At 49.7% G+C, this 12,036-nt stretch overlaps 1 protein-coding gene and 1 long non-coding RNA gene across 2 annotated transcripts in view; both read right to left on the reverse strand.

The window, feature by feature from the left end:
- Window positions 1-930: 930 nt before the first annotated feature.
- Window positions 931-1,663, reverse strand: LOC106724804. The gene is made up of 2 exons (XR_001360639.1): window positions 1,634-1,663; window positions 931-1,354 (listed from the first exon to the last, which is right to left on the reverse strand). It is a non-coding gene; the product is annotated as an uncharacterized LOC106724804 (long non-coding RNA).
- A 3,262-nt stretch (window positions 1,664-4,925) lies between these two features.
- Window positions 4,926-12,036, reverse strand: part of PIGG (phosphatidylinositol glycan anchor biosynthesis, class G) — a 26,086-nt gene continuing 18,975 nt past the window's right edge. Inside the window, exons 9-11 of the mRNA XM_014533469.1 lie at window positions 7,677-7,986; window positions 6,920-7,083; window positions 4,926-5,635 (exon numbers count right to left, since the gene is read on the reverse strand). Coding sequence (XP_014388955.1) covers window positions 5,398-5,635; window positions 6,920-7,083; window positions 7,677-7,986 — 712 coding nt within the window. The 3' untranslated portion in view covers window positions 4,926-5,397. The remainder of the gene's footprint in view (window positions 5,636-6,919; window positions 7,084-7,676; window positions 7,987-12,036) is intronic.

A 12,036-nucleotide genomic window follows, 5' to 3' on the forward strand; every position in this document is an offset into this window, starting at 1 on the left:
GACTTTTCCCCGTTAATTACTATGATCATTTGTTTTCTGTGTAAGTTACACTAATACATATTTTGATGTAAATCAAACCAATACTGCATCTGATTGAAAAGTCAGTGATGGTTTTGTTTCCCCCTCCGACTCTCTATTTCCACCACTTCCTTTGCTAATATCCCCCCCTTTTTTTTTTTTTGGAAAAATGGTTGCATTGCTATTCTGTTATTTCCATTTTGGACAGGATTACTGGTTTCTTCCGAGTGAGCCTCAAGAGTAGTTTTCTTACACTCACAAGTTGACACACAACCTCTCTCCCCACCTTCCCCAAAAGTGTTGGCATTAAAAAGAGTCAGTATTCTACTTTATTAAGATCATGGACATTGCTCACAGGTGAGGCATATGGTGGTCTGTGACTGCATGCTTGTTTCTAGGAATCCGTACCCAAGCCATCCCTAACTTTTGACAGAGATGAGAACAGCATGCTGTCCTGATTCAGACATGCCCACTAACCCAGAACTTCTCTTCCTGTGGCTTCCCTCCGGACACGGCTCTGTGGTCTCTCTCCCAGTCACCGCCAGGGACCTGCCTGCAGCTGCACAGGGTGTCCAGGGCTCTGTGAGTGGCACGCGGGGCTGAATTCCTGCCGAGAGATGCTGGTCACGTGTTTATAGCAGCTTTATTCGTAATTGCCAAAACTTGGGAGCAAACAAGATGTTGCTCACTAGATTCTTTCACTGTGTCCACCCAGACAATGGAATAGTATTCAGCACTCAAAGGAAATGAGCTATCAAGCCATGAAAAGACGTGGAGGAACCTTAAATGCATGTTACCAAGGGAAAGAACCCAATATGAAAGACTACATATGGTGCGATTCCAGATATGTGACATTCGGGGAAAAGAAAAACTATCGGGTATCCCCCCAAAATGTATACACACACTTTGAACAGTTATAAAGGCAGTGTTTATTAAAAGACTTTTCATTTTCAGTTGGATGTAAGGGAGGAAGGGACATGAGCCAGACCACCAGCAACCACAGTGATGCAGACTCCGCTGCACAGAATCCCACAGCAGACACTTCACGGATGCTGTGGGAACATACAGAGCACGCCGGGTGGCCAGGGCCAATTAGAGTGTGGCAATCTTTATCAAAGTGTTCAAGGCCAAGATGCTCCACACAGGCGCAGGCACAGCAATCTCACGGTGCACTGGGCGGGCGTGCCCTTCTATAACCCAGACGACTGCTGCCACTATTTGGCGGAAAGCCTCTTTTGTCTAAATAGTATTAAAGTATGTTACCGAGGCTACTGAGGCTGTGAACTTAGATGCAGCTGCGATGAGAGGCTGTGGGTCTAGAGCAGTGGTTCTCAACCTTCTGGCCCTTTAAATACAGTTCCTCATGTGGTGACCCAACCATAAAATTATTTTCGTTGCTACTTCATAACTGTAATGTTGCTACTGTGATGAATTGTAATGTAAATGTCCGATGTGCTCTAGAGGCAGCGTGACCGGCTGCTCAGATAATGGCTGTGGGGACACAGCTGTTGCTGCGTTGTGGGAACGACGTATTGTTACCTGGCCGGTGTGCAGCTACCTGCTGTAAGGGACTTTATTTTGGAGAACGGCTTTGTCTAATGCAGCGGTTCTCAACCTGTGGGTCGCGACCCCTTTGGGGGTCGAACGACCCTTTCACAGGGGTTGCTTAAGACCATCGGAAAACACATATATAATTACATATTGTTTTTGTGATTAATCACTGTGCTTTAATTATGTTCAATTTCTAGCAATGAAATTGGGGGTCACCATAACATAAGGAACTGTATTAAAGGGTCGTGGCATTAGGAAGGTTGAGAACCACTGGTCTAATGGCTCCTTGTTAGCAATGGCTACATGGCCACTGGCTCCTACAATAAAGACTCTTACATATTCACGACTTGTCATACATAGCTTTCTACCACCCGGTGCCCCAGAAGGTCCAGCCCCAGGCAGAGGGGCTTGGACCTGACAGCTGGCATAGTAGGGCAGGATCAGGACCTACTTGGACCAGTTGGCAGGACGGAGCAGTGAGTGCTTTCAACAATAGTACGGCAAGCAGGGTTCAAGTAGGACTTGCTCTGACAACTGGCACTGTGAGCAGGATGTAGGAGTAAGTACTCCAGTGTGCCGCCAGCACAGCCAAGGGTGATCCTGAGTGGGGGGGTGAAAGGATTGAGAAAAGACAGACAAGAGAATGAAAGCTGGGTCTCGGTGGGACGCTGCTCCCTGATGAGGAGACAACGCCAGCGCCCACAAGCTGTGTCTTTATTTTATAGCAGATGCCACGAGGCAAAGTAGGGGCGTGATCACGTTGTTTACAGTATTCTCGTGGGTTTCAACCTCACTCAACTACATGCACCCGAACTCTATCACAAGGCACGTGGGGCCACGTGTTCGGACCATAGGTTCAAGCTCACAACCACAGCCGTTGGCTATGATTGTGCTGGGAGGGCCCTGCCCTCCAGCTGGGACTCGCACGTGGCAACGAGAGGACCCTGTCCTTTCGTTAGTCCGAGGCTTGGACCTGGCCAAGACACTGCAGCCGCGCCCCACACTCCAAGAATTAGACCTTGATCTGACAGGTGCAAAGTTCAGAAGTCCACATCCACGAATCCTCTTTGAAAAAGATTCAAAAATAGAGGAAAGAAAATAATAGTCAGCAGCGTGGAAAGGCCTGGGGGTGAGCTCTGAGCCACTTACCACAGAATTAGAACTGACCAGTTGTGTGATTACAGCACAAAATCGATGTGTCATAAATTGTGGTAATAATCCTATAAAAGAATGTGTAAGTGGGGGAAGAAGAAAGGGTGTGTGATAATTCTGTCATGTTTCATAGCAAGGAGTCCAGGGATATGGAATAAAATAGGAAAGAGTAGTTAATTTTTAAAATGAACATTTAAAAATATTTTTTCTTAAATTTTTAGGAATCTTTTATGAACTAATACTTCTTGTAAGAAGGAACAGTTATCCAAAGTTCAGCACTTTCTCTTTTTCTGTTAAATTCAGAAAAATTGCATTAAATGCTCTGGATTAAAAATAGCAATAGAGTGGAGCCTGCCGGACGAATGCCCGAGACAGTTCCCTGAGTGTCCGTGATTGCTGCTCTGGGCAGTGATAGTTAAAAATACTTTCTTGCCCTCATCGGTTTGGCTCAGTGGACAGAGCGTTGGCCCACGGACTGAAGGGCCCCAAGTTTGATTCCGGTCAAGGGCATGTACCTTGGTTGCGGGCACATCCCCAGTAGGGGGTGTGCAGGAGGCAGCTGATCAATGTTTCTCTCTCATTGATGTTTCTAACTCTCTATCCCTCTCCCCTCCTCTCTGTAAAAAAAAAAAAAATCAATAAAATATATTTAAAAAAAATACTTTTCTTTAAAAAAATGTGGTGTTTTTGAAACCCCAGCTGGTTTGGCTCAATGGATAGAGTGTCAGCTTGTGGACTGAAGGGTCCCAAGTTTGATTCCGGTCAGGGCACATGCCCGGGTTGCAGGCGCGATCCCCAGTAGGGGGAGTGCAGGAGGCAGCCGATCAATGATTCTCATCACTGATGTTTCTATCTCTCCTTCTCCCTTCCTCAATGAAATCAATAAAAAAATATTTTTAAAAATGCGGTGTTTTTGTTGTTTGAGTATTTATGATTAAAAAATTACAATGATACCAAGTCATTATTTCTTAAAAAGAGGGGGTAGACCCTGGGGAGGCCAGGAATCGAGGGAAGAGAGAGGAGACAAGGTGGTAGAGGTTGAGAGAACTCGCTCATTCCTTCTAGATGACACTGCTCTTGGAATCGGAAGTGTTCAGGGGCCGGACGGTGAGTCCTGTGGTGACTGGAGGAGGAGGGCCTCCTCCAGGCGCCGGAGGCAGGACTGTGACGATGGGTGGGACCCCCTGCGGCTGTGCCGGGACCTGGTGCACCACACGTCGCCAGGAAAGCCCCGTTCTCGCCTGAAGAATGACACCGAGGGTTCGTTCGGGTTTGGGGATGTGGCCGTCATTTCCTTGAGAACCAAGTGGACTGTCGTTGCCAAGACGACTCAGTCTGAGCTGATGAACGCTGCGTTTTCACACGAAGTTAGAGTCCGGAGCGCGAGCACCTGCCCCTCTGCTCCCGCGCTCAGAGCTCCGCCGGGCGAGTGGTGTGTGGCTGTGCGTCACGGACCGCGCTGCACGTTATTTTCCAGATGAGAGTGTGATGGAGCCACCCCCGGGGCGGGTTCCCTCAGGCACAACCGCGCAGTGCAGGCCAGCGCAGCCCAGAGCCGGTCACGTGTGGTTTCAGACTGCACAGCCCAACTAAGCTTCCTTTTCAAAATAACTTTATTTTGAAGAAGTTTAAGTCTCACAGGAAGTTGCAAAAGCAGTACAGAGATCCTGGTCCCACACCCCAGCTTCCCCCGAGGCATTTCAAGCTACAGGACTTGTCGACCCCTCTCACTGCTTGCCTCCGGCGCACCTTCCAAAGTTTCAGTGCAGCATCGACACAGCACACCCACAATGACCACAAACGGACCCACACCCTCCTGTCCGGTACCAGGCTGTGTGCCCCGCACCTGCACACAGCACAGCAGACTGAGCGCAGAGCCCAACCGGCCCCACCTGAGCCAGACACTCAGGAGATTTGCAAAAATATAAGATAATGCCACTCTTGCCCTGACCGGTTTGGCTCAGTGGATAGAGCATCAGCCTGCGGACTCAAGGGTCCCAGGTTCGGTTCCAGTCAAGGGCATGTACCTTGGTCGCGGGCACATCCCCAGTGGGGGGTGTGCAGGAGGCAGCTGATCGATGTTTCTAACTCTCTATCCCTCTCCCTTCCTCTCTGTCTAAAAAAAAATCAATAAAATATATATATAAAAAAAAGATAATGCCACTCTCCTTGCTAATTTTTGTGTGTGGAAAGTAGTTATTTTTCTTAAAAATATATTGAAGTTTATATCTTTATTTTTAAATGAATAAATTGTTTGAAATGTCTGTTTTAATTTTCAATGCCATCAGTGCTGACAGCTGTGACCATGAAGCCGAGGTCCGGGGCCCTAGGGTCGAGAGGGCCGAGTCTCTGAAGGTCGCACACGGACACCCTCGCACCTCTGTATGCACCATGTAAACACACAGGGCGGTCACAGCCTGACTCATCCAGAGGCAATTACAAGTCCAGCAGTTTCTGTAGTGATTGTCCACAGGGGAATAGGATTCATATTCAAACTAAGTATTTTAAAGTGACCTTTTATTAGCCACTTACTACTGAATTCAACGTCAAGCATAGTCGTCCAAGCAATTGGAGCTACTCACCCACACTGTAGGACTCACCTCTTCTTTTTAGAATAATCTTGCTTAAACTTACACCTACTTTTATGAATCAAACCCACGAAGTAAACAGTAGGCTTTAACAATGCGCTACTTTCCCAGCGTCTGCCTTGGCGCCGGCCCGGTCCACGGCGGTGAAGCCCAGGCAGAGGGCGGCGGTGACGAGCAGGTGCATGCCCACGTAGAGGAGCTTCGGGGAAAACACGCTCCATATGAACAGGTGGTAGCGCAGGGCCGTCACCAGGACGACGTAGGCAGACACGGGCACGGAGCTGAGCAGCGCGTAGCAGAAGCAGGCGCGCCTCAGCGCCGGACCGCTGCGGGCAAAGGGAAATGGGGTTAGTGCACAGTTCTTGCTCCTGGGCCTGGTCAGTCTGGTGGGCAGAGGCGCCTGAGGAGATGAGGCTGCAGGCAGACACCTCCTGTCCGCCACTTCACGCCCTGTTTTGCAAAAGTATCTATTTAAAAACGATATGCACACACTGCAATACTATCATGTATATTATAACCTACAGACAATGAAAAGAAAACCGCACAAGACTTTCACTAACAAACTGAACAAACTAAGAAATGGATAAACTCCTAGAAACGTACGATCTTCCAAGTCTGAGTTAAGAAGAATCTGAACAGACTGCTAACTACTCATGAAATCAAAGCAGGAATCAAAAAACTCCCAACAAACAAAAGTCCTGGACAGGATGACTTCACAGGTACATTTTAGCAAACACTGAAAGAATTATTCACATGCATTCCTCTTAAACTACTTCCAAAAATTCAGGAGGAGGGAAGGCTCCCAAGCTCATTGTACGTGGCCAGCATCATCCTCATTCCAAAACCAGACAGAGACACTTAAAAAGAAAATTATAGGCTGATATCCCTGATGGACATAGATGCAAAAATCCTCAACAAAATACTAACAAATCGAGTCCAGCAAGACCCTACACCATGACAAGGGCTAACCAGAGCCCAGAAGTGAGCCCAGGCCACATGGTCTAGGAGAGGTGGTGACAAGAGTGCACACTGGGTAGACACTCTCTCAATCAAGGGCGCTGGGAACCTGGACAGACATGTGCACAACATGAAGCTCGACCACCAACTTACACCACATACAGGAACCCACTCAGAACGGATCCCAGACCGAAACGCAAGGTCCTGAGCGTTAGCGCACGCAGCCGCCCTCTGCCCTCAGGCACACGCGGCCCCCACCCGCTCCCCGGGACAGGCCGTGACCCCTGCTGCCCCACGCCCTGCTCTGTGAGGCGGCCTGACTGGCGCTCTGGTTCACTCTCTGTGGCGGCTCAGACCTGAGCTCCTGCAGCAAGTCCTTGTACACACGCCGCGGGTCCCACTAGGGATCCAACCATCAGAAAGGGGACCCCCAGGGAGCACGGCACCAACCATGAAGGAGAACTGGGAGAAGCTTCGATAGGTGGGCCTTGGCTGCCCCCTGCCCCTCGCCTGGGGAGTGGGTCCTTCTCAGCCACAGGAACAGGGGCTTCCACAGTCACACTCCAGGGTCACCCCTCCCGTCACCCTGGCAAAGGGAGCTGCGCACTCGAGGGGCGTGGACAGACTGCTGAGGGACAGAGGAGGAGCTGCACCTGTTGGGCTCCCAACTCAGGAAGTTCACCAAGTGGCTGGCCCACAGCACGGGCCCCGCATACGTCGCAAATGCCGTCAGGAACATGGCTGGGACCTCCACGTAGGTGTTCAGGCCCACGAAGCCCGCCGAGATGTCCACCGTGGCGATGTTGTTGGAGTTTCCCTGGAATGACATGCCACGCTCACAACATGGCCATGTGACCGTGAGAAGCCAGGAGCCCCGGCCGCCCGCCCACCCTCCTGTCCGGCTGACCCCGGACACACTTCCAAAGACGGCGAGGAGCAAGCGCCAGGTCTGCTCGTGGAGAGACATACAGACGGAGTCTCTGATGAGCTGCAGCAAGGCCTGCCTTTCCTCAGATCTATCTACTTCACACAGACACGTGACACACCCTGCCCCCCGGGACCCTGTCCAAGGGCTGGAACCCGGAGGTCACGCGGCCCAGGGGCCCTCGCTGGAGGCTGAGGGTGGACGCTGGGCTCTAGGGGAGGAATGACTGAGGGGACAGGCGAGCAGGATGGCCACGAGAGCACAGTCACCACCTCCGCAGAGGAAGCTGTGCAGATGGTCCGGCAGCAGCCATGCCTCACGCAACTGCTGCATCATGTCTTACAGACACACGCACGGCAGGAGCAGCACCACCACTCTACACTGACAGCTCTTTCACCGAACTAACACCGAAACTTCCCAAAGAAAAACTAAAAGATAAATGACAAAAAGTTACTGGTCTACCCACAAAGATAACGAAAACCTACCTGGAAATAGAAGAACGCTTGACCAAACCAATAGTGCATGACGGTGACCTCAGCGGCCCCGTGCCTCAGGGGCCTCCAGATGAACTTGGTCATCACGGTCTGGATCAAGAGGCTGCACACCAGGACGGGAAGGTTATGTGGTCTGAAGAGCAAGGCTGTCAGGAGCACCAGTCCACTGTACACGTCCCATAGACCTACAGTCTTGACTGGGATGCCTGCAGCGAGGACTTGAGACTTAAGCATGTCTTTGATGCCCGTGAACAGAATGCCGAGGACAAACACATACACAAAACGCGCTTCAATGATGCCCCTAAGGAAAAGCAAAACAAATGGGCACATATTTCCCCACGAAGACTGAGTGTCTCCTCAGCTAACAAGCCCCAGCCCCGCCTGCCGGGCGCCCAGTGGAAGCCCAGGACCCCTGTGTGTGCACTCCTCTGACAGAGCTGGCGTACGGGAACCTTCCTCCTCTTGTCCAAGGACGACCTGGTACAGCTCTGCCAGGAACAGCCACGAGCTCACAAACACTGAGCACACCTGCACATGTCTGCACACACAACGATTTGGTCCACACCATCTGTTGTTGTGGGCAAGTTAATCAGGACTCCTGATGCTCGACCGTGCTATTTGCAAATGAAGAGAGACGGCACCTACACCCCACAGAGCCGTCCTCGGAACTGATCGGGGGACTGCATGTCCAGTGTTTGCGCAGTGCCTGTTGTGAACTGAACATTTCTGCACGTCACCTGCAGCTGTCTGCAGAGGACACTGTTTGTGACAACATGCCAAAGAACTTCATCGTGTGAAACACATATTCCTAAACATATTTAAATAAATTTCATGCCCGGTCCTCTCCAATTTGCAGCCCCACCCAAGCTGTTGCAGCAGCTTTTTCATGTGAATAAGCCTGTTCTGGCTCAGGTTTCAGACTGAGAATAAACAATAATCTTCCCTGTCATAGAAGGGAGTGTAGACAGCCGCCATTCTGGCCCGCGTGACTTGCAGCTCCCCTGGGGCCGCCATTTTGAAATGGCAAAGGTCAACCCCTTCCTTTTTCCTTTAAATTAGCCAACTATGCAAGACTGGGAGCCTAAGCTCTCCCATCAAGAGTGAGGGACAGATCAGGTGCATGAGCAATAAAAGCCCGAGTGGTCGCTGCTCAGCCTGTGCATGCTCCCAGCCCCAGTACATACGCACCTCCTGCAGGAGGAAAGGGACTGCCTTGCTGTCTGGCTTCCAAATGTCCCTTGTGTTCTGATAGGACCCCTGGTTTTGGGGGCTCGCCTTATTTCTAACAAGACTTTCCTGCCCTAACCGGTTTGGCTCAGTGGATAGAGCGTTGGCCTGCGGACTGAAGGGTCCCAGGTTCGATTCTGGTCAAGGGCATGTACCTTGGTTGCGGGCACATACCCAGTAGGGGGTGTGCCAGAGGCAGCTGATTGATGTTTCTCTCTCATCAATGTTTCTAACTCTCTATCTCTCTCCCTTCCTCTCTGTAAAAAAAAATCAATAAAATATATTTTAAAAAAAAGACTTTCCTAAAATCTCTCAAACAAGCAGCAGCTGGCGCCAGCATAACCCATAACTATCAATAAGAGGCCCTAGCACCAGCCTACCTTGCTTCACAGCTTGCCCTCACCTGGCATTTCCAAGCCCAATACAAGTAACAGCCATCTGCAGATAGCTCTGTAGCTCCTGCAGGGTGGCCCCAGGCAGTGGCTGACTGTGTACCACCCGGGAGGCACCAGACCCAGTACACCTGGCGGACAGTTTCAGACCATAGCAGATTACAACTCTACACATCCACAAGCGACACACTCAAGGGGCAGACTCAGCACCAAAGCTCCACTGAAGCAAGTCCTGCTCCATAGGGTGTCTCCTGCACAGCAGCTCTCCCACTGTAGTTGCAGCCTGGTCTGCAAAGCCAATTGGCCTGGAGGTCAATTCCTCCCAGTGATGTCAATAGCAATCAAGGCTCAACTACAACAACTAGATACAGAGTTCAAACTTATGGTTATGAGGATGCTCAAGGATCTTAATGAGAGTTTCAAGGAACTTAGTGAAAATGTGAAAGACATGCAAAAGGACCAGTTAGAAATTAAGCATACACTAACTGAAATACAGAATAATTTATAGGGACTCAACAAGAGAGTAGAGGAGTCTGATAATCAAATCAACAATTTGGAATACGAGGAAGCAAAAAACACCCAATCAGAAAAGCAAAAAGAAACTAAAAAATATGAAGATAGCCTAAGGAGCCTCTGGGACAACTTCAAACTTACCAGCACTCGTGTTATGGGGGTGCCAGAAGGAGAGCAAGATATTGAAAACCTATTTGTAGAAATAGTGACAGAAAACTTCCCCTACCTGGTGAAAGAAACAGACTTACAAGTCCAGGAAGCGCAGAGAGTCCCAAACAAGAGGAACCCAAAGAGGACCACACCAAGACACATCATAATTAAAATGCCAAGGGCAAAAGACAAAGAGAGAATCTTAAAAGCAGCAAGAGAAAAGCAGTCAGTTACCTACAAGGGAGTGTTCACACGACTGTCAGTTGATTTCTCAACAGAAACTTTGCAGGCCAGGGGGAGTGGCAAGAAATATTCAGTGATGAAAAGCCAGGACTACAACCAAGATTACTCTACCCAGCAAAGTAATCATTTAGAATTGAAAGTCAGATAAAGAGCTTCACAGACAAGAAAAAGCTAAAGGAATTTATCACCACCAAATTGGAGGAGAAAGAAGGTAAGGAGGAGGAGGAGGAGGAGAAAGAAAAAGAAAAAGAAGAAAAAAAGATAAAAAATATGAACAATAAAATGGCAATAAATACATATTTATCAAAAGTTGAATCTAAAAATAAAAATCAAAGAAGGAATTTAATGAATAAAATAAACTGATGAATAAAATAGAATCTGAGGCAGAAACATGGAACAGACTGACGAATCTCGGGAGGAGGGGCAGGAAGAGATTAACCAAAGATATTCATATAGAGGCCTGGTGCACAAATTCATGCACAGGTGGGGTCCCAAGGTGGGGAGGGGGACCGGACGCGCTTGCCGACCCGGATCGGATCTGTCCCGCGGACGTTTGCACCAGTTGTTGGGAGCCACCTGGTGGCTGCTTTTATATCCTTTCTTCCTTGCGGAGCATCTAAGGAGGGGAAGCGGCTGTCGTGCCCGAGGCCGACCGCCAGGAGGGCAGCGCTGCGCTGCTGGGATCCGTGGCGCTGGCCCCTTCTTCGGAGATTAGACCTGTAGGACTACTGAAGGAGTGAGTGGCTGCCGCCGGGCTGGTGGGTGCCGGGTCGGGTCTGTCAAATGAGTCGTGCTCCCCCTGTGGGAGCGCACTGACCACCAGGGCACAGCTCCTGCATTGAACGTCTGTCCTCTGGTGGTCAGTGTGTGCCATAGTGACCGGTCGTAACGGTCACTTAGGCTTTTATCTATAATAATAAAAGCGTAATATGCTAATTAGACCAGATGTCCTTTCAGATGTCCTTCCAGATAACCTTCTGGATGAAGCTGGGCTGCAAGGGAAGCCCAGGTCCTGGGTGCCTGCCAGTGGCCAAAGGGAAGCCTAGGTCCCGGGTGCCAGAGGGAAGCCAGTGCTGACAGCCAGGGGAAGGAAGGCCTACTCTTGCACGAATTTCGTGCATTGGGCCTCTAATATATGTGTGTGTGTGTGTAGAGAGAGAGAGGGGGGGGGGGGGTCTGGTGCACAAAATTTGTGCATGGGTAGAGTCCCTAGGCCTGGCCGGTGATCAGGGCCGATCGGGGCCTTCCGGCTGCCAGCCAGGGCCTCCCTTCCCCAGCTGCCAGCTGGAGCTTTCCTTTGTTCTGTGCCACCCCCTGGTGGTGAGTGCACGTCATAGCGAGCAATCGAACTCGTGGCCTCCCAGCTGAACTCCCGAGGGAACACTCTGCATCTTAATAGATGTGCATTACCTATGGACACAGACAATAAGGTGTGAAGCTCTTAGGCGGTATGGGAACCTAGTGGAGGGGTAATGGGGGGGAAAAGAGGGGTACTGTAATACTCTCAACAATACAGGTTTAAAAAAATTTCATTTAAACAACAAGAAAGCCCACTGCATGGGAGAACAAATTTGCCATGATATTTCAGATAAGGGTTTAATCTCCAAAATTTATAGGGAACTCATATAACTTAACAAAAGGAAGATAACAATCCAATCAAAAAATGGGCAAAGGACCTAAATAGACACATTTCAAGAGGACATACAGACGGCCAAGAGACATATGAAAACATGCTCAAAGTCACTAATCATTCAAGAGATGCAAATCAAAACAACGAGGTACCATCTCACACCTGTCAGAATGGCTATCATCAACAAATCAACAAA

The sequence above is a fragment of the Myotis brandtii genome, unplaced genomic scaffold, assembly GCF_000412655.1.
Source record: "Myotis brandtii unplaced genomic scaffold, ASM41265v1 scaffold986, whole genome shotgun sequence".
NCBI lineage: Eukaryota > Metazoa > Chordata > Mammalia > Chiroptera > Vespertilionidae > Myotis > Myotis brandtii.